Consider the following 23,220-nt stretch of genomic DNA (forward strand, 5'->3'; position numbering starts at 1 on the left):
ACACTATCCTCCAAGGTGACATGGCCCGCCTTCCTAAGAAGGAAAAGCAGTTCTGCTTTGAGTTCTTTGAGTTCTGCTGTGCCTCACACAGGCCATTCCCCATGAGTTAGCTAATGAAGGAGTTTTCCAAAGAAAATGAGGTAAGGTGAAACAGATGCTTGTCGGGGCCGTGTTCCACCCCAGAAACAGAGGGAAGGTAGGTCACCCTCACAGCAGACGTGTCCACTGCAGAGTCCCTGTTCGGGTACCAAGCTGTTGGGGATCTCTGCCTAGACACCCAACCCCCTAAACAGGTGCACAGCAAAGGTGCAAAGGAATGAGACAAGGAGCATGGTCTTTAGGGGGGCAGCTGGAGTGAAATCCTTGGCAGAGCTCATGACCCTGATAACAAGCAGCCAACTGACCCTGGGCAGCCCATATTTAATCAGAACAAAAGGAGTTGACAAAGGAAGAAACCTGAGCAGGATCTTGGAAGAGGTTCAAGGACCCCTCAGAGCAACAGAGGATGCTAATTAAGGAAAACTATCCAGAAAGCTTCCAGGTGGCCTCAGCTGTGGCCTATCTTGCCTCCTGAGGTGTCTCCTCATTCTCAGTTCAGCCACGCCCCGGGCCATGCCACAGCCCTGCACATGTACTCAGCTTCAATGCTCTCCGACAATTTCCATCCTACCCATCAGAATCTTCCAGCTTAATTTTAGTACAATTTATTTTCTTGGCACTTAAGAGGTTTGCTAATTTTTTTTTTTTTTTTTTGTCTTTGTCATTTTTATCGGTACCAGGGATTGAACTCACGACCGCCTGCTTGCAAGGCAGGTGCTTATGCCACTGAGCTAAATCCCCAGCCCCCGGTTTGCTAAGGTTTTAATGACACCCAGGACAGCAGCCTTCACATCTTCATTGCTAATATAGCAAAAGATTGATTTTGCAAGTCAGGAGTCATTTTCTTGCAATGAACAAGAGTTGACAGTTTGCTGAGCAAACAGACTCTGAGCCAAGCATGTGGCGCTGGCCACCAGCCCAACACTGCAGGAGGATTTTAAGTTTGAGCCCAGCATGGGCATCCTAGCAAGAACCTGTCTCAAAGTAAAACAGTGTGAAAGGGCTGGGCAGAGGGCTCGGCTGCAGTGGTGGGCTCCTGCTGAACACGCTCAGGCAGCGGGTTCAAGCCTCAGCACCACGGAAATGCGCTGGGATGCAGGTCCGTGAGGAGGCACCACACTCAATCCCTGGAGGCACAAAAGAGCGTACAGCAATGATTTGAAGGCATTATGCTAGGTCCTTAAGGTACTTACTTGTTCATTAACTGTTTCTTAAAGTAATGCACTCCTTGCCTATAAGCGTCATATAAAAGGATTTATAAAGCCCTTTTCTGCTCTGCCTTTAGGAATCTGGTATTTTCAGAGCACTCAGAAAAGAATTTCACAGAACAGCCCTATGGATTAGCTGACCAAAATGAGGTCCTTTTCCCAAAGCCGAAGGGATCTGAATACCAGGGCTTCGCACTTCCTGTCTCACTTAGTGTTTGGTTCCCTTACCCTGCAGCTATGCAAAGAAACCCACAAGGAAGACAGAGGGTTCACCATTTTATTTGGATGCCCCAAGACTTGTCCCAAATTCTGAAATCCTCAGGTTAGCACAAATTTATGGTCACAATCATTTCTTTTACATATCTAGCCTATTTTTACCTTTCATTTTAAATTGTAAATTAAGGCATATATTTACACACTTATATACAAAAAGCCTTCAAAAACAAAGCAATCCCAATCTTGGTCCAAGGGGTCCCCTTTAGAAGTGGTAAAGTACTGAGCTAGATACACTGTTCACGCTTCCAAGGCCTTGCAGGACTTGGTGGGTTCAGTCGATTCCCCTTTAAGCTTCATGAACCATGTATTTCACTTCTGAGTAAATGAGAGGGAATATGACTGAGCACGCTTTGTAAATTACAGCGACACTACTGAAAAGGGCTCGGGGTTTTGTAATCCAAGGTTCCGATTTAAAGCAAAAATACATGGCATAGACTGCGACAGCAAAGAAGTGTCCAATTAAGACGAGAGGGTTTGGAGACAATCTGTAACAGAAGAAGAAAAACATTAGTAAGGCCCAGAGACTAAAATTCACTCATAAAAGGTTCTAATTTACGTATCGTCCCTAAAGCTACACACATGAAATACCCTTAGAAGACTTTACAAATCTGCCTGCCTGTCAACAGTTGATGGCAAGAACAGAAAGATTCTTTCTGAGAAATTACTTAGGGTAATGTCTTTCAGGGAAGCTAGTAATGCCTCTCCACACTGAAGCCACGCATTTAAACTGTGTCCTTTCACTGATCACGAGATCTCCGGCTCAAGTACTGGATGAGTTTACCTGCTGGAATCCAGACTTTTCACAAATGACATTCAGATTATAGATGAATGAGAAGTGACTCTAAGAATTTCACGGTGCAGACTTTTCAACAATAGTTCTACATATGTCAACACTGTCAAAACTGAGTTTGATGAGTTCTACACTTTAATCAAATAATCTTTATAATTTGAGTTTCTCATATAAAAGCCATGTGATATTTAGGCTTGTATGCCTGTGTCACTTAACATTACCATTTTAAGGTGCATCCATTCCTAGAAATGACTTGAATTTCTCTTTTTAGCACAATAGTGCTTCACTGTGTGTAAATACACTTCCTTGATCCATCCGCCTGTTGTCGGACACATAGGCTGGCTATTATGAACTGTGCTGCTATAAATATGGGAATTTGTGTATAAAGAGCAAAATAAAAGATAGGTAACAAAGGAGGGAGGGAGCTGGCACCTCCCCAGATGGGAAGGCGATGGAGAAAAGGAGGAAAGGGGATAAACAAAGGGAGGGAGATGTGCTGTAGGTACACGAATCAACTCCACACAAGGAACACAAACATCGTGGACTGTAGATGTGTGCTAATAAATTAATTGTTAAATTCTAATTTCTCAAGTTTTCCCGGTTCCCACAGCTCAGCCCAGGTTGCTAACCCACAGATGAAAATGAGCTTGTTTTAACTGAGGGTTTTAGCCTCCCTCTCCCTCCTGAGCGGGAAGCTGTTCGCCACTGTCTTTTTTCTAACTCTTGAGACCACAGGGATACTACAGATAATAAAATGACGAAAGATTTCCACACACTTATCAGGCCTAAGAAAGCCTAGAATATACATTTTCTCTCTAACATCAGAACAACTTACACGGAAAGCAGTCCAACAGGACCAGCAACACACCGTCCACCGAGTTTGAAATAAAGAAAACAGGCTTTTCTTAGCCGATGTAAGGAATCTAAAATGAGATGTGAAAATTACTCTCAATCAAAGTACACATTTGGGGTGGTAACAATATGTCAGAAAACCTAACAAATACCAAGCATGACACATAACTTTTAAATATGTAGTCCTGGAATTTTAACAATCAAGATTTATTTGAAACCCCACAATCAGAACCAGCGATACAGCCCATGGGCACAGGTGCAGCACCTGCCTGGCAAGCATCAGGTCTTGAGTTCAAGATTCAGTACCAAAAAATAAAGAAACAAACAAAATTCCACAATCATTATTATGTGTTTGGTAATACGTATATGCATAAAACTGCCTGTTAGTAAATGATTACTAACATTTAGGTAACAGTTGTTCAATTTATTTTTCTTGTAAATTCATTAAATGATATAAAATACTTTAAAAATTCTTTATTATTAAAAAACTACACAATTCTAGAAATCAACCTACCACTTCTTGAGAGTCCAATCTGTATCTCCATGTATCAAGTAAAAGGAGTAACTATTAAAGCCTTATAACACTATTCAAAGTAATTCATTAACCTTCACAATAATTACCTTTCTAAAGTTTGAATTAATGTCTTCTTGAGGTATGCTTAGATTTCCCTAAATATTTTTTATAACATGCAAAAAAAGCTTTTTTTTTTTTTTTTTGGTACCAGGGATTGAACTTGAGACCCTGTGTTTGCCAAGCAGGCACTTACGCCGCTGAGTTAAATCCCTGGCCCCCAAAAGAAATTTTTGTTCCAATAAACCCCTTCCTTCACCAATCTTTCATGAAATTTGTTAATGTTGCTTTGTTGGTAAATTCCAACTTATAATCCAAGAATACAAGAACTGAGAAACGCTTAGAAAGAAAAACTTACTTTATATTGACTCACACAAACATTTTAACTTCCACACCAATTTAGCGAGAGATTGGTTCTGCAAATCACAGTTTTCTGTCCTTCAGTAAGAGTTAATTGTCACAGAGGCTATCGGTTAGATTTTCACACAGGATCTCTCGCCCATCTAGCCCATCTAGACTGATGTTCTCTCTCCAACAGGAGCAAAGGGTAAACGCATGGCCTCACTCACACTGAACAGGAAAAGCTCTAAACTTGTTTTGAAGTTCATATTCATTTTCTAAAATATTACCCTAAAAAAAAGAAATTGAAACTCGTGTTCAGGAAAAAAAAAAAAGACCACATGGTCTGTTCAGATCAGACTAGAACGACCTTTCTGCCAAGCTTTCATTTGAGGACCGCATAATCTAATCCAGACCAGAGGAGTTCAAAATAATGAAGGGCTATGATACTGCCATTAATATTATCCAAGGAAAGTTGAAGGCCTTCCAGAACAAGGGACAGCATACACAAGGATTGCAAACAAAATCTTGCACCAGAATGGAGTTTTAAAAATTATTGAGGGCACAAGCACTTATCTGCTAAGTGTGAGGTCATGATCCCTGGTACCAAAAAATAAATAAAAACTATTGGTACCAAGGGGGGCATGGAGGTGCATACCTGTAATTCCAGTATTAGGGAGGCTGAGACAGGAGGATCAATATCATTTTCAGGCCAGCCTGCTACATGATAAGTTTAAGGTGGCCTGAACTACACAGTGAGACCATCTTAAAAAGCCAAGACAGGTAGGCAGATAGAATTACGAATGCAGGAGTCAGCAAACTGAGAAACATTTTAATTTCTAGATTAGTTACTAATCTTTGTAAAATGTATCTGTACTTACCATCCCTAGCAGAAAATAACTCATAAAGAGCCTGGGCAAGGACATTCACAACGAAAGAATGAGAACTTTTTCTGGACCAATAGAATGATTTTTTAGCCTAAAAATGAAAAAGATCACTTATTACACAGTAAGGCGGGGGAGGGGGAGACATAAACTCTTTATAATCCCATCAAACTGGTATTTTTGTTTTTATCCAAACCGCTATGAGCAAATAATATTGCCTCATGTTTGTTTGCTAGAAGTTCACCTCCAGAGCTACAGGTTGTGTGGCCCTTGGTACTATAGCGCTCTGGCCCATGGAGGCCAGTTTTATGTTACCACAGGGAGATCGGGAGATTCAGGGGCTGCAATTCGGGTTCTTTCGGCGGAACAAGACCGCCTAACGGTGAGGAGGCACAGGCTGCCGGCATGGATGCCTCAGCAAAGCCCTACTGTTCCTAAGCTCCTCGGGGAATGACAGACACACTGTTCTTGTCAGGAATAATCTAACAGCTTACCTGCAAGACAGCCGCATCATCATAAAGGTCAGGGATGCCCTTCAGCAGGTGTCTCCACAACTTTATGTCTTTCAGAGCCACAGTCATGCCCCCGCCAGTGAGAGGGTGCCTCACGTTGTACGCGTCCCCCAGAAGGACAACGCCTAGGAAGAGAGGTGACTCGGGTTAAGATGTCCCGTGCCAGTTTCCCAGACAGGCAGATGAGGTAACTCTCGTTAGCGTATGACCGTTGTTGTGTAAGCCGCTAGATAAGAAGAATGCGCAAATACAAGGGAATAAATAATGACTCAGATACGGTGGGGCAAAGGCTCAAGAGCTCACTCAGTCCCTCTTTATTTGGCACCAAATGACTGTAGGTCAGGCACCGAGGGGATCAGGACAATCTTTGCCCTCAGAGAGCTCACGCGGGATATAATGCCAAAGCCAACAATGGCAACATTTATCCTTTTGCAAATGAAAAGGAACTGCAGGTACAGACATGCAAAGTCTTGAACAAGACAAAGGTTGGTGTTCCCGGCTCTTTCCAGCAGCGGCAGCTGCATCGCAGCAGAGGGGCATCAGTCCTGATTTCCTGAAGGGGAAAAAGCAGCCCTGGGAATGACACCCAATAGCATGGCTCAACAGAAGTCCACACTCGATGGCTCGCTCCTCGGGTGGCAGACCCCGCTCAGGGCTACGTGAACGTGAACCCCCGGCGTAAAAACTGCAGAGGAGGGGCCCACAGTTGGGCTCCAAGGGCACCCAAGGGAGCTGCCAGCTGCAGATTCCTGGTCCTTCGTCACCCTGCATCGTGACCTGAGACACAGTGACTTTGGCACAAGCACTGACTTAATTTTATCTCTGAGAGAAACAGACAATGATAACAATGTCAAGTTCATAGGATTATGGAAAATCCTTTTCTGAAAGCCATAATGTAGTACCCAATTTTAGAATATCTCACTGTATTAATATATTAAAAAAGTAGCTTCTAAATGTTATTTCAAATGTTGATGTTTTACTCTGATGCCTGCACTAGAAAGTCAAGCTTTTATCCCGCTGCTCCATGGAACACTCCCAAGCCCACCCATCGGAACACAGCCCCACAACAGGCCGACCGCTTTCCTTTGGTGCAGCTCCGCCCTGCGTGGCCTGTGGCACCGCAGTCTGGCTCCACAGCTGGCAGCTCCAGAGGCCTGTGTCTCCAGGGCACCCAGGGGCCCATTCAGATCTACTCCACACTGGCGCTGTCCCCACCTCCCCACTCCAATGCCCACTGGTGTCTGAAAGTGAAGTCCTCGGCTCATCCACACATCCCTAACTGCACTGTTTTTTTCCTACTCCCAAGGCAGCAAGTGGCTGGCAAAAAAACCACCTTCGCTCTCACTAGGCTGTACTCTCTGAAGGTAACAGCCAGTTAAGCACCAAGTTCCATGCAGTGTCCTAGATATCACCCCACCCACTCCTCACTCTCCACTTTACAGCCCCAGCTGGCCCTTCTACCATCCCTCATGGAAAACTGAAACAGCCTATGTAGACTTAGATCTGAGCTTCCTTCCACACCACCTTCCACCACAGGGTTACAGTAACATTTCTAAATAAAAAGTTTAATGACAGCACCTCAGAACTTCTCAATGAACTGAGATAATTTAGTTCATAAAGTTTCAACATACAAGATAAATGTCAAAATTAATTGTACTCCTATACACCAGCAAGAAGCAATCTTAAACAGATTTACCATAGCATCAAAATTAAAATAGAGAGCTAGGGGATATGGCTCAGCAGCATAAGCACCTGCCTGGCCAGCGCAAGGTCATGAGTTCCATCCCTGGGACCAAAAAGAAAAAAAATTAAAATACAAATAAACTGAACAATGAAAAGCAAAATTTACACCCCGCTCAAATTACTGTTCAAAAACATAAGCCATTCCACGTATAGTCAACTGAATTTTGACAAGTGTCAAGGCAACTCAGTGGGGAAGAAAAACATCAACAGATGGTACTGGGACAACAGGACAGCCACACAAGGAAGCTGGGTCTTTATGTCACACACAAAATTTAATTCTAAATGGATCAAAGTCCTAAATGTGAAAGCTAAAACTATAACCCTTAGAAGAAAATTATAGAAGTAACAGCTTTGTGACCTTTCACAGGGCGAAGCCTTCTCAAGATACGGAATCAAAAACAGGGTAAATCAAACTTCAGGACAATAAAAACATATGTACTCAAATGCATATCATTACGAAAAATGAAAAAAAAAAAAAAACTCCACAGAATGAGACAAATTTTGTAAATCATGGATCTGATAAGGGACATATACCTAGCCTATACAAATAACTCTTAAACACAATAATACCTTAAATATGCCCAGTTAAAAACTGCAAGAAGTCTGAATAGATTTCTTCCAAAGAAAATAAACAGATGGCTTTTAAGCACATACACTGTATCTATGAAAGACACATACATCACAAGCACAGTGAGAAACCACTTCACACCTATAGCATGGCTGTAAGAGAAAAGATAAATCATGTCAAGAATGTGGAAAAACTGGAAGCCTCACAACACTGCTGAGAGGAATACAAAATGGGCAGACTGCTTTGGGAAACAGTCTAGCAGTTCCTTAAACATAGGTCCCAACAATACTACTTGGGTATACTCAAGAAAAGCGACAATGTATGTCTACACAAAACTTTGGTCCCAAATGTTTACAGCAGCATTGTCTGTAATAACCAAAGAGTAGAAACAACACTAACGCCTGAAGAATGGGCAAAAAAGTGTAATGTATCCATATAATTATCATTTAATTTGGCCATAAAAACAAGGAACTGATATATGCTACAACACAACTGAATCTAAAAAACAAAATAACATGAACAAAAAATATTACGCTAAGTGAAAGCCAGTGACAAAGGAATAAAGCTGTGTGATCCCACTTACAGGAGACAGCCTGACTTGGAAATCTAAGACAGAAGGTCTACCAGGGTACGAGGAAGTGCTGATGGGTTAGAGGCTTCCTGGAATAACAAAAATTTTTCATCTCATCATGATGGTTGCACCTATCTGTAAATGCACTCAAAATCCACTGAACCGTATTTTTTAAACAGAGAAACTAAGTAATTTATGAATAAAGTTGCTATCAAAAAGAAAACAATGACTTTCCATTGTCTGTAGGATTTAAATGTCTATCCCACCCATCTACCCACAGGGCTCATACCACCGGAGGCTGCACCCACAGGAACACATTGAGTTCTGAGTCCATCTACATATGTCCTTCCTCTCGCTGTCCACTGAGGACCTCACACTAGGCTCCTGGCGCCCAGGCTGGCTTTCTTCCTGAGTAACACCCACCCCCAGCCACCTCTGCACCTCTCAACTCCCACAACTCCCCGACACCCCCTCTTCAGTGACCTGGGACCAGGGTGAGCCGTCACTGCTCCCCACTACTCACCGCTAGTGTTAGGAATCACTTGCTACATTCCTATCCCGAGTGTTCCCTTCGCTGTCCTCCCTCCAATGAGCAACACCAAGTTAATACTAAACAATAACTAAACAGTCAGAAAACTAAGCTCCGTAGAGTAAGGTGCCAACCACAGTAACCACGTGTCCTCCCTACGTTATTCCCGTCAGAGCCGTTTTAGTCTCATGTTATTCAGGATTTTTTAAGTCAGTCGAACAGGACAGTACCTCGTCTGTTCACTGGGGAGGAAGGAAGGAAGCTCGCTGGCATTGACTTCAGAGGGGAATTCTGAGAGGCTTCTAGGAACGGCTCCTTCAGGTGCTCTGCAAAAAACCCCATTCGCCTGGATAAATCATTCCCAATACTTCAATTTCAAAGTTTCACACACTTCCCTACCAAGTGCAAGCCAACACCAACTACACAGACATCCCTTGGTCAATTAAGATTAGTTATTAATAACAGTATTCAGAAGCACCCAGTTACTCATGCTAAGGAATAACTAAGCAAACTAAGAGAAAATTAATGGAAACGGACACATATACAGCTGAATGGATGAAGAAATGGGAGGAGGGCTAAGACCATTTCTGCAGGATGTGATGGAGTCACCCAACCCTTCCAAACAGAAACTGCCACCTGGCAGCACTTGATTTACTGCAACTGACACACTCTAATGGTAAGAGTGAGGTACACCACTGAGTTACAACCGCAGGAGGGTATGTACCACACAAAGAGGTAGATTTGGATGGAGACATGGCCATCTCTACCTCTCTGAGCTTCAGTTTCCTTATCTATAAAATGCAATCACTGGATTAGCTCATCTCTGAGTCACCCAATCTTAAAAGTTTTGTCCTCCTTACAGAGACAATGAATGTGGACAGAGTTCCCAGCATGAGAATGGAGGAGATGCCTGTGTTCAAACTGCTCCATTCACATAGAGAGCAAAATCTGGGTTCCCTAGCCAAGGTAAATACAGACCTATAAACAGTTTTGGTGATTTCAGGTCAGCCTGCTCCAATCAACCTCTGGATTGAAAATAATAGTAATAATAAACTGACAGTGAAAAAATATATATATTTACATAAATGTAATATATATATATATATATATATATATATATATATACTAAAAATGTCAGCTGATAGGCTATCCTTTTCCTAAATAGGTATAACTACTTTTCCATTCTAAAAGCCTCAAACCTGGCTTAGCAATATTCACTTGTGTTCATAGGTTAAAAACGTCATTATTAAAAATCTAAGTCTGTCCAGTTCATTTCACTTTACTTTTGTTAGTGTATTAGTCAATTAAATAACTTAAAATAATCCAGTTTTTGCTTAAAATGCACTCAGCATTAATTTCTATTACTGTACTCATAACTGATAACTAGGGTTTCCCTTCAATTTTATTAAGAAAAAAATCCTGGGGATCAAACCAGGACCTCACATATGCTAAGCACATAGTCCACCCTCAAAGCCTAGTACCATCTAAACTTTTGAGTGCTGACAAGATACTTCATGAGTTTGGATTTTGAGAGCCCTCTGGATTTCAGCTTTCCAAATTAGGGTTGCTCAACCAATGTAAATCAATGCAAATATTCCAAAACCCTAATGGCCTGAAAACAAACACTTCTAGGACCAGCATTTTGGGTTCAGCCTAATTAATCTTTAGTTTATCTTAGGCAAGGCCAATTAGCCTCGCTGAACGTTAGTTCTCTTGGCTGTAAAGCCCTCCCACAGTAGTGGCACATATGGACAGACTAATAATGACGGATTAATAAACAGATTAATAATGACGTTTGTAAATCAACTCTAGCAGACATGCAGTAAATGGCAGGTGTCACTACTACAGGAATCAGACACAAGCGCAGTGAAACATGAGAGATACTGAAGAATTTAAAACCCTGAGATGAAGGTCTAGGCTACCTTAAAAAACACTGCGCCTGCCATTGTTAGTCATTCTGAAAATCAAGCTTTAGTCAGTATTATGACAAAACACACTAACATTACTCTTTGAATTTAGGGTTTGTTTCCTTCTGTGTGTGCCAGCGACCAGTTAACATTAGCTGTCCCTGCAAATGCAGCCACCGGTGGGCTTCCCAGAGGCCTGGAGCTAGGGTGTGATGCCAGGGTTAGGGTATGTGACTGTGAAAGGAGTCTGCTGACTGGCCTGGGGGAAGACTCGGGATGAAAGCCAGAGGCAGGCTGCTTCCTTCACTTGGCTGCTTAGCTGCTTTCTGTCTACCACGACCGACTTCTCCTCTGCCACGGCTCCTGTCTTGGAGCCAGCTTACTATGAACTGGACACTCTACAACTGTCAGCTACAAAAACCCTTTCGTCCTTTCACTTTAGATGTTGGGTGTTTTGGTCTCAGAACTAGAAAAGCAACTAAGACAGGAAGCACTTTCCACCCACCATATTAACCTCAGGCTTACTTTAGGCATAGCTCAGGAGAAGCTGGAGAGAGTCAGCCTTTCATGAGATTTGCTTTCAGAACAATTACCTTGGGAGTAAAATCTTTCTTACCAGGTACCTGTGGGTAAATTTGTTCAGCCATGTATTCTCTTAAATTCCTTGGCTTTTCTCCACGAATGTCAACAAGTACTCGAGTTTCACTGGGTGAAATCTGGTAGATGAGAACTGGGCTTGGATTAAGTAAAAGGAGTTCAGCATAATTGGGTTTAAACTGTGGTGCATTCTAAAAAAATAAAAAAATAAGTATTTTAATGATTTTCAAATTTCAAGTTATTGTTCCTTTTCTACAACTGTGCTCCACCATACCTTCATGAGGAAGCCAACAAAGTGAGATGAAACTGAAGCTTCAGTGGAGATCAAGTTTTTCCTGAACTTGGAGAAAATCCCGTCTGCTACAACAGTCAATGGAGCATGGAGTTCCTGCAACAGATGAAGAATCCTTAGCTAAACAGTAGAAACACACAGTAAATGTCCATTCTCAAACACTGTGCATTAGCAGAGTTAAGTATGGGATAGCATTAAAGAGAGCAGCCAAAACCTATGTGGATGCAGGATGATGCGTGACCCATCTCTAGGCACCACTGTGAGCCTGCCAACATCTCCCTTCCAGTACTCCCACCCATACCAGCAGGGAGCCGGGCACGCCGGGGCACACCTGCAGTCCTGGCACTTCGGAAACAGAGGCAGGAGGATCACTGTGAGTTCAAGGCCAGTGTGGGCGACACAGTGAGTTCGAGGCCAGCCTGAACTAGAAAGACCCTGCCTCAAAAAATAAAAAACGAACAGTGACACACTAGATGAGACGGATTCTCAGTACCAACACCACGGACTAGGCAGATTCTTATAGAAATTTCTGACTTCACATAATGCTTTGGAATCAGTAACTAGGGCTTAAAAATTGTTGACTTCAATGGCCATGTGTACTTATACGGATGTGCTATGAGCAGAGCGATCCTTGCAAAGCCTCTACTGGAAATCAGTTTCCTAGAGGGGCCCAAGACAGCCGCCTGGAAGGACCATGCACTTTTCTCATGATGAAGTCGACATGAGCACAGAACAGAAATTATTTCCCTCTACTTCCCAAAAGATTCTCCTCGCTCTACCTTAGACAATGTATATGTGGTAACGATACCATACTGGAACTTACAAACTAAGAGGGTAAATTTATATCATGTGTATTTTACCACAAACTTTGTAAAATCACTATGACCCACTGTTTCTCTTATGTTTGCTGTTCTAATTTAACGACTGCCCATACTGCCTATTTGTTTCACACCTTTTTCTTCCTTCCAGTTCCTCCTGGCCTTTCCGATACCTCTGAGCACGGTTACAACACTGATTCTCGTTTCTAACACTTTCGCAGGGCACTCGGGGCACTCTCCACATGTGCCCTGCTCACCAGCCCACCCTGCGCACAAGGACCGTACAGGCTACTCGGTGCACAGGAAATGAGCTGCTCACTTTCCTAAAAGGACACTCAGGAAAGAAAGAACATTGCCCCCTAGGGCAAGAGGATGGCTGACAAACCTCACCTTGATATCTCCAGTCTTTTTATCTTTGTATTTAACTCCGATCACAGCATCTTCCTCCTCCAGTAACTGCAGTACGACACCTTCAACGAACTGTGCACTGGAGGAAAAGCAAAGCGATTTCTACAGAGCACATCTGGGCAATTTGAGCTAGACATAAACCCCTTACTTCTCGCATAGAGTAAGGTCCAGAATGACAAAAAAGCATCGGCAAGTTTTAGCAATATGTATAATTTCTATGTTGCAATTTACTTACAGTGAACACAATACTAATGTAAATGTTTTACAAGTAGTTTAAAAAGTCTCATCAGACTTCTAATTAAAAATAAATTGTAGGCAGAGAAATGTTACACATATTCATACATAGAGGTGGCAAATAAATTGCAGTTATCCAACAAGTTCTTAAGAGTAGTTATATCCAGTCAGAATATCCAAGGAAAGTTTTATGGTCTTTATATTTTGGTGTATTTTTTCCATTTTTACACAATGAGCATATTCTAGCTCCATGGGAACCAAGTACTTTCAGTACTAAAAATAAACCCACTTAGTTCTTTACTGGCTTTGTCAACACTTAAGCTTCTGTCAACCACATGAGTGTTTTTATGCTTAAAATTTCCTTATTGACAGTGCTGAAAGGCTGCAAGCAAATGTAAGTTAATAATGAAGAGCAGCCACCAGCCCTGCCATCCTAGGTCCACATCCTTGAAGTCCTCGTCCTCTACCCTGACTTCCTACAAAAGGCATAACCACAACACAAACTCCCAAGGGGCACCCAGGATCTATGCCCTAATTATAATACGCATGTCCTCTAAATTCCAGAGAAACAAAGCATGCAGTTTTTATCCAACCAAAAGAAAATTTTCTATAGTCCTACATCATTCCAAGAAAATTATATAATAATTCTTAACAAAGTCATCAAATACGGCCTTCTAACTTAAGGTCATGGTAGTATACCATTGTTCTGGACTCTGCCCAAAATCTCATGACGATTTCTAAAGCCTTATTCAAATGCCAGACTTAGCCCTTAACACTGTGGAATCTGAAGCTGCAGTCTTACTTGGGCTCTGCCATAGCTGCTTTCCGAAGATTCATGACGAATTTTCCATGATGAAAAGCTCTCCCACCCTGCACCTGACTGTTTTCAGACAGCGGGTAAGTAATGTGAACCTCTGACTTGCTTTCTCGATCGTGAAGTACGTAGCCATTCAAACACTGGGCATCAATACCTTCTAGGGCATCTGCAAAACAATCAATTCTGTTAACACATCCGGAGTCAGTCACTAAGTACAAAAGAATACCAAGACACTGAAAGTAAGTTTCTGCTTTGTAAGACTACAGGCCATTCAGGGAACTGCACAATTAGCATAACTAGCTCAGAAACCGTCAGGTTCCTGCAAATCTGCAGGTGTCTTAGCAAAACTGTAACATCACTGAAAGGTGACAGCCTGGCATGGTGGCACATGCCTGTTATCCCAGTTCTCAGGAGACTGAGGCAGGAGGACTCAGGGAGTGCAAGGCCAGCCTGGGCTACACCGTGAATTCAAAGCCAGCTTCAACTACAACAAGCAAGCAAGCAAACAGTAGTTATTCAAGTCTGTAATTCCACTTCACCTCAGAGTGACAAGCAAAAGGTACAACATGAAATCAGTCACAATTCTGTCATGAGGAAAATCTGTTCTGTCCCCAGAGATACAGGGTTATGAGCAGGCCTAGGGGCTGACAGTGCTGTGGGCTGCAGCTGGGTCAGCAGATGTCACTGGGTTCCAAGGAGTGATCTGGGGCATGACACTGCTAAGGTTAGCACACTGTTAAGAAAGCAGCGGACCGTGCTGGGAACAGGGACTTCCGGGACTAACTTAGGGGCACTTCTGAGACCTAGTAGCCAACTGCTAACATCGATGACACGAAGAAATCTCCAGAGATGCTCCCTGGGCACATGGCATTTGCCCACTGCTGCTATTCTGTGTCATTCATGAGATCTGCCTACAGGGTGCAGCCTGCAAACCAGGTTCTGTCTGTGTGCCCTGCAGCAGAGGAAGCAGCCCAGCATGTCCAGGGCCACAGGCTACCAGGGCATCGCTAAGCAATGGAAGCAACAGCTCTGTAAGGGGCAGCACGCCGGCCACTGCTGCTGAGCACAGACTCATCAGCACAGGTAGGTCCTGCTACAGAGAACGTAGACCGCTGCGCTTACTACTTACACCACTGCTGCAGCAACAGCCCAGAAGGTCCCTACAGCAGCTCTCCAGTGCCTTGTAATATGAGCATTTTATTTCCCTGCATAAAGAGTAGCTCAAAATACGCAACCACTTTAGGAATTTCTCATGAGTTATATCTGCAGTAATCTGTGTATTATCCATTATTGGTGAAAAACTGAAGAGAACATTTTGTAACTAGTTGCATTTCAGTACTCAAAATCCTTCACTTTTTATTCAGTGACCTCATAATGTCCACTAGCTGGTCACACACCTACCATTCACTTCGCTGTCCCCGAAGTCCCTGTGCGTTTCCATGCTGACCAGCTGACTGTCCCTCTGCTCCCTCACCCAGGACGGGACTGAGGACCAGCACCCATCCCCCTTACCGCACAGCACATCTCACTGCTGCGCTGCTTCTTCTTTGTCATTAAAGAAGCTCCGCAAGAACAGTGCACAGGTCTCAACAGTCCGCTGGGCTCCAGCTTTTAAATTCCAAGGCACTTCCACCTGTTTTCCGGTCCCGGTCACCAACTGCCAACTGCATCGCGCAGTTTCTGCATTCATCCAACCTGACTGGCAAACATGCGCGCTCCCATTCACCTTCCTGACACACACCCATCCACTCCCGTGAGAAACAGCGCGCTCTCCTTTGCCTCCCTGACACACGCCCATCCTCTCCCAAGAGAAACATGATGTGTACATAGAAAGCTCCAGCTTTCTTCTACCACCCTGCCAAGTTTCTTCGCAGTCTTTCACATGCATCTCTCCTCCTTAACCCTTAAAAATAAGACTCTCCCAGGGCATCGTTTACTTTGTCCTCTTGTTTCTTCTTAAGCTCTCCTCAGATGGACTTGATCACTGTGAGTTTTTCCCTACCACAAACTCTACTACCCTGGCAAGCTGGGAACCTGAATGCTGGCGGGGGCATTCCTCTCTTGCCCTGGAGATTCACACTCCCATTGACACCTCTACTTTAAAGTGTTCCCTCAAGGTTCCCTCACACCTGCTCCTCTCTTACATCTTCTTACAGGCCAATCAACCAGTACCATCAACCAGCTGCTGAGTGCAAACCTAGGACTCATTCCTGTGGCTTCCTATTTTTCAGGTCTCGTACCAAAACCTCACTAAGTGTCTCACTTTCTCACTGCTGGGATGCAATACCCAACACCCAGAACTCTGAGGAGAGGTTTATTTTGGTTCACATTTCATAGCTTGGCTGGCTCCAAGGCAGGAGGGGAAAACACAGGACCCTGGGGATTAACTGCTCATCTAATGGCTAATGGCATTCACCAAACAGCGCCCAGGCATGAACAGGGAAGGGAGAGAGACCCCTCCAAGTCACCACCCTAGCACATGCCTCGCCCCACCAGGCCCCAGCCCCTAACAGCAGGTCAGCCTACAGCACGTCTGTGATCTAGTCGTCTTCTCCAAAGGCCCTTCCCAAAGGCACACAAGACTCCTGCGGGATATCTAGATACAAACCCTAACAGGAAGTCAGCATTTCTCTCCATTTCACCATGAAACTGTCACTGCTCTGTATCTTTTGCTACCATGCTATCCCAAACCAACAACAACTGTCACCTGAGTTTAGCAGTGAGTTACCCAGTCTCCTGGCCTGACACTTGGGACCCCACCTATCATCACAGATTGATAGTCTATTCTCTATACTAGATCCATGTATTCTACTTCAATGCCATTCTACAAACGGCAGAGTGTGACTCAATAGTAAAATGTGGAAGGAATTTTGGACTGCATAGTCAGGTGAAGTTAAGCAAACATTTAAACAGCAAAATAACACAAATTTCAGGTTGGAGATGTTGTTCTATGGCAGAGCACATGCAATCCTGTGGCACATGTGTTGTGGTTTTCTTGTTAGACAAAACGTGTTAATGTATGAGCTGTTCTTTGTAAACTAAAACCTCAACATTCATGTTTAAGTGCAGCGTTGGCATTCTGTGATAACTAAGTGGGTTTTGGCTGCCGTTTCGGCACTCAGTCTCCAAAAGCTTCACTCACTGCACTGGGCCCTAGGTTTCATCCCCAGCAACCCCCAAAAGGGGGGGACACTCAGTCAGACTGACACATGTATGGATTTAATATGCTCCTACTCGGAGTAGCTACTGAGGGTTGAAGTCACTACAGGAGATGCGAAGTGAGATGGTGTTAGACTCTGGCTCCACTGCAAAGCCCCACACCTTCTGGTCGCGGGCTCCCTCTCCCACCTTAACCGCATGCCGCTCTCTGCATCCTCTTCATCCACTGCTTTCGAGCAATATGGGTCTCCTTTCCAGTTCCTTAAACAAAATACCAAATCCATACCTGGTGCCTCCAACACGCCAAGCCCTACTCTGAATGATTTGCATGTATGAATTCACTTAATCCTCGCAATAACAATGCAGTAGAGGCACTTAGTACACCATTTAAGCATAAGGGAATTAATACACAGAAGGCTGAGTTACTTCACTTAAAGCTGGTCATACCACTTAAAGCCAGAGCTGGTATTCAAGTCCAGGCAATCTAGTTCCAGAATCGATGCTTTTAATTAACATACTGTATTTCCTAACACACCAAGCAAGTAGCTTCTCACCTCCCAGTCTGGCTGTAGGCTGCACTCTGTTCCTCAAAAATACAGTGTACCTGTCTTGTTCACCTGTGCATCCCTGGTACCCAGTACAGTACCTCATGCAAAAGTAGCAAATAAATAATTGCTAAATGAACAGAGCTGGAGCGTAAAAGGTATTGGCTAAACAGATCAATGCTGCTCCAGGAAGAGTCTAAAAAACAGCATTTTAACATTTATAGAATACACATTCTTCAAATGAAGTTCCCTTCACCTTTCACCGAAACTCCCGTCTTTATTCTAGTTTTCCAGTCCTTAATTATAACCATAACAATTTGTTTCAGATGTTTCACTATATCTCATTACATCTACTTCCTACTTCCTACTACTAAATGCTTACTTTCTCCTTTGCTCATATTCATGTAAATTAGTTAATAAACGAGTATTCTAAATTTTCTAAGTGCAATTAAAAAGGAATACCTTGTCATTAGCCAGCAAAGTCTAAGTGGTGATGCTTTCTGAACTCTCCTGGAAATCAACGTGAACTTACCTCCAAGACCCAGGTCTTTAAGAACACAGCAACCTCCGGGCTGCATAAATTCTCCAACTATTCTGTGAGGCTCTTTTAAATCTCTCTCAATTACTGTCACCTTTCTTCCATCTCTGGAAAGCACTGCTGCCAGAGCAGAGCCAAGTACACCGGATCCCACGATGATAATTTCTGGATCATTCAGGGAAGGTGCTGATGTAGAGGTAGCTGCTTCTACTAAGGTTGTTTCGGAAATATGGATTCCTTTTCTGTGCTGTTTAATTAAAAAAAAGGAATTTTACTTCTAACCTTGTTAGCTTTAAATCACATTACCACCATAAAGACGCATCAGCCTTCTGCATCCTAGGCAAAAACTTGGCCCCGAACACTATTAAACAAAATGAGCTGCTTATATTTTAAAACCCAAACCATACATAAAAATGAGTGAATCCAGGGGTGGTGGCACATATCTGTAATTCCAGCATTTGGTAGGCTGAGGCAGAAGGATCACCACCACCACTAGTTCAAGGCCAGCCTGGGCTACGTTGTGAGTTCAAGGTCAGCCTGAACTACATAGTGAGACCCTGCCCCAAAAGCCAAAAATCAATGATATCAAAGTTCTAATTAAGTGAAAATGTTCAATTATCCCAGTAAAATTAAACATTTACCTGTATTCCTTTCTCCAGACATGGTATTTAGAAAATGTTATTATATAAACATATTTAAAAATATACGTGAGAACAAATAAACATCCATTAGGGACTCAAACGCATATTATAGGGTAAATTTACCATTAACTATCCAATGTTTCAAACTTCTGATTTAACTTCATGCTATACTATTCAATACCTTTTACATATTTCTAAAGATATTCACCTTACCTTTTCTTCTTCTGCTGGGGATTTAGCTCAGTGGCACAAGTGCCTGCCTGGCAAGCATAAGTTTGTGAATTCAATCCCCACCCCCACCCACAAAAAATTCTTCTTCTAGATTTTTCACTGGGTAAAATCAGTTTGAAATGACAAAAACAAAAATCTCTTCAAATCCTGGTTACATAAGGATCACTTAAATGTGTAACATTATAAAAGAACAAAAATAACTCTTCTTGTTCCTTGGGCTATGAACTTATTTACAACTTCACTCTTCAACACACAAGCACATAGTCAAGTTGTCACTCCCTTTTCTACCCATCTGACATTCTTAAAAGCCTGGTGATTTAGCTCAGCGGCATAAGCGCCTGCCTTGCAAGCAGGCAGTGGTGAGTTGGATCCCTGGTACCCATTAAAAGGAAAAAGACCAAAAAAAAAAAAAAAAAAAAGCCTGGTCAAAGAAAGAGTTGCTCCGCAGCTTAGGAGTAAGGACAAACACTGAACCTATCACCAGCTGGACAGCAGAAGTTTTTACCGCCACCACGGAAGAACAAAAAGTCTCATCTGAGATTTTGCCCAATGAGAATGAAAGTGCATGTCAGTTTTTTCTAAAATGAACAATTCAATCTTAAATCCAGTTAAGTATTTAACTGGGTTCACAATTTGAACACAGCAGATACAGAACTGCAAGGAAGCATCATTCCTGAGTTCTCTGACCTTGATGATTAAAGTAAGAATAAATTCCATTTAAAGGTTTTAATAAAGAACTCAGGCAAAGAGGGAAGGTAGAGAGTCTGAAACCGTTTGAAAGCTAATGTTCTAATATTCACCCAGCATGCTTTTACCTTTATAATGAATTCGGGCACTGTTCAGTTTTAATTGTAATTTGTCTTGGAAAAATACTTTTCTGTCCTTTACAAGTCCCTTTTTCCTAAAAACTTCCCAAACACACCCCCCCACCACCACACACACAGAGGCATACATACTCCTAGAAGGAGAGCTCTGAAGTAAATCAAGTCTTTCAGAACCAGACCAATAGAGAAATTGAATAAAAACTTGCTGCTGGCCGGGGATTTGGCTCAGTGGCACAAGCGTCTGTCTGGCAAGCATGAGGTTGTGAGTTCAATCCCTATTACCAAAAAAATGAATAAATAAAAAACAAACAAAGCAACCCTTGCTGTTCACAGATCTCAGTCTACACTCCCTACTTCCTAAGGAACAGGTAGAAAGGCTGAGGCAGTCAAAAAATGAAACTGTAATACAGGCTACTCTCAGCTTTTCTACTCCAAAACTTCTCTTCATAGCCTGGAACAGCAAGTCCTCTAGTGCTCAGCACGTTATCTCAGCCCTAAACACCATTCAAACAGAGAATTAAGGGCTCTCTTCCTTCCTTCCCATTCCTCAACCCACACACACTAGCTACTGAACAAGCTGGCTTTGCTCAACGGGCTCCCCCATCAACTCCACAGTACCGCCAGACCAGGCGAGAGACCCTAACTACTCATTAGACGGTTCCGGATCAGGCATCTGCAAATGATTAAATGAAATCACCTAGTCCCCTACCTACCAGCAAGGGTGATGCTACCCTCGTCTAACAGAAAAGGCAACTGATTCCTGCAAGGATTTTGACTTGCATTTAAACACCCCCTCTGATCTAGGCACACTGTTATATTGTGCACAGCACTCAAGGAGTAGCTGCTTGACTAAGGATATCACTGTGCTCTTAGGATAGGACTCAGTATTCCCAGTGACTGAGGGAGATGGGCTTTAAAAATGCCGAGCACTTCTGCTGTTTTTCAAATTCTTCTATCATTCTTCCAGTCACCTGTTGTTTGTTTGTTAGAAGCAGGAGTACCCACCACATGTTTCTTTCTTCCCAGACACAAATACACTATCCTGACCCAAAGACTTAGAAACAGAATGTTTTCTTCTATCAGCGAACGTGATTCTGCCCTTCAAAATGAAATTCTACCATTGTATTTCACCCTCCTAATCACACCCACTCCAACTCCCATGTGGGGGGAATCAATATTAAAAGCAACTAAAGATTTTCATTCTAATAGGGTGCAGTGAAGGCAGAGTCCAGGACTCTAAAAATTGCTTCATCCAAATGAGAACTTACACCACAGTACTTAAGCTGACAATACTGCCTTAAAGCAAAATCCTGGAGTGCGAATAGTCGAACATTTAACTCAACAATTCACGTGCACACTTCCAAGACAACCTACCCTCCTGGCCTCCAGCTGCTGCTTCTTTCCTGGCCCAAGAGGTGACTTGGCCCAGAAGAAGCCGATGACTGAGAAGAGGGCGGCCTGGGAGCCGCTCTGGGGGCGGCCGAAGAGGCCCCCGCTGCGGTAGCGACTCCGGTAGGACAGCACCAGGCCCAGCGACAGGAACACTACCACGCAGAGCAGGAGCTCTCTGACGGCCAGGGTCACGAAGTCCCCGCACTTCTTATAAAAGTAGGTGAAAGTGGCAATACCCAGAAAAGTCCACATGGCTGCAAGCGTCTTCTTTGGTGGCAACTTGTCACGGCTGCGACTTTTTTTCCTAATAGGGTTGTGGTGGCTAGAGAGGCACTGGCTCCCGAAGAACTGCACTAAACAATGCCACAGGACCTCGAAACAGGCGCGACCAGCACCCCAAGCGCCCGATTTCCGTAACAAAGCATCGAGAGGGCAGACAACAGGACCAGGAAACACAGGACGCGCACGCCGCCGGCTTTGCTGCTCAGAATGGTCGGCCGCGCGCTCCTCTCCCACAGCGTCTCGACAGCCTGATCGTGGCGACCCCCTGCAGTGCACAGCGGGAGTGGGCTCCGCGCCTCACCGTCCTGCCCTCCGCGAAGGATGGGCGGGGCTCATGCGGCGCCGACCACCGAGGCGACGCGGGCTCAAGGGTTCCCGACCTGGCGACCACCGCCCGCCCGGGGGAGGCCCGGCTGCCAGCTCCAACAAAGACGGCCTCAGCTCCCGCGAGTCTAGACTCCTCCGCCGATCCCGCTGCTAGTTCCCACGCGGCGTCCTCGCCCCGGGCGGCAGCAGCTAGCTCCTGGCGGCTCGCTCAAGGTCTCGCTCGCTGGCCGCCCTCCCAGCGCTGCGCCGCCGCAGTCGCCCAAGCAACCGTGGCACGCACACCCCGCGGCAGAGCCAACCTACGCCTTGCCGCCTGGGCGGGCCCGCTCCCGGTCCCGGGCCAGAGGCGGGGCTCGAGGCCAGTCCCGCCCCACCGTCCCCACTGAGGGCCAATGAAAATGCACATTGCGCGGTAGGCCGAGATGGCGCTATAGAGCGCTTGGCCAATCGCAGGCGGCGCAGTTCGGGGGCGCCTCCCGGAAAGGCGCTAGGGCGATGTTGCGTGGTCAGGGTGGGGCGGGCGCGGGCGGTTGGCGCGCGGTGGGAGGGGCCGGCGGGCCGGGCGCCTGCCTGAGGGGCGGGGCTTGCGAGGCCTCTTTTTGAGCGAGCCAGAGCGTGGGGGACGTGACCGTCAGGCGAGGGCCGGCGCCTGGGGCCTGCGGCGGGAGAGCCGCCTAGGCGCCCTGGGGTCGTGGAGCCTGGGCCGGCGAGCCGAGGTACGACGCAGGCGCACGCTGAGCTCCTGCTGCCCGGGAGGCGCCTCCCCGACGCTCGCCGGCCGAGGTCCCGCAGGTTAGCCCGGCCCGGTCCCCGGGCGCCCGCCCTCTCCTGCGGCCCTGAGCGCTCCCCTCCGGCCGCCACCCATATTCGTCGGAGGGAAGGCTCTGTCTGACGACGCCCTCATCACGCCTAGCTCGACGCTGTTCACGCTACTGCTTTCCACGGGTGTCCTCAGGCGAAGGACCGGAATAGATGAATGATCGTGAAGGATGGGCGGTGTGGAAGGAAGAGCAGGGCTTGATGTTAAGACCTGAACAGGACAAGTCCCGAGCTCCTCAGCCTTTGCAAGCAGAGGGCGGTTTCTTCGTGGATCCTAAGGGCCCTGGCAGCCTGTGCCTCACACATACTTCTGAAAATGTAGGGGTACAGAGCTTACCCCCGCTACTGCGTTTTATCCACTAGTATTTGTCAGGACGCTCACAAAGGGTCATATGACCCCCATGACTTTAACTTGATTTTATATAAAAGAATGATCGTGACGGGTGT

General features: G+C 44.8%; 1 protein-coding gene across 1 annotated transcript; it reads right to left on the reverse strand.

The window, feature by feature from the left end:
- Positions 1–1,570: 1,570 nt before the first annotated feature.
- Positions 1,571–21,673, reverse strand: Sqle (squalene epoxidase). The gene is made up of 11 exons (XM_003467377.5): positions 21,328–21,673; positions 18,252–18,504; positions 14,001–14,181; positions 12,947–13,043; positions 11,721–11,834; positions 11,466–11,637; positions 9,173–9,268; positions 5,514–5,656; positions 5,017–5,113; positions 3,209–3,296; positions 1,571–2,068 (listed from the first exon to the last, which is right to left on the reverse strand). The coding sequence occupies exons 1-11, from the start codon at positions 21,595–21,597 to the stop codon at positions 1,870–1,872; spliced, it is 1,710 nt and encodes a 569-aa protein (XP_003467425.1). The 5' UTR covers positions 21,598–21,673; the 3' UTR covers positions 1,571–1,869.
- Positions 21,674–23,220: the final 1,547 nt, after the last annotated feature.

Source organism: Cavia porcellus, unplaced genomic scaffold, assembly GCF_034190915.1.
Source record: "Cavia porcellus strain 051 isolate PalLab524CR breed Dunkin Hartley unplaced genomic scaffold, mCavPor4.1 scaffold_19, whole genome shotgun sequence".
NCBI lineage: Eukaryota > Metazoa > Chordata > Mammalia > Rodentia > Caviidae > Cavia > Cavia porcellus.

Coding starts and splice junctions, on each gene's coding strand:
- Sqle (XM_003467377.5), bottom strand. CDS start 21,597: ATGTGGACTTTTCTGGGTATTGCCACTTTCACCTACTTTTATAAGAAG. Junction 5,114..5,513: donor ATGATGCGGCTGTCTTGCAG/GTAAGCTGTTAG, acceptor TTTCATTTTTAG/GCTAAAAAATCATTCTATTG. Junction 2,069..3,208: donor CCTGTTGGACTGCTTTCCGT/GTAAGTTGTTCT, acceptor CTTCTGTTACAG/ATTGTCTCCAAACCCTCTCG.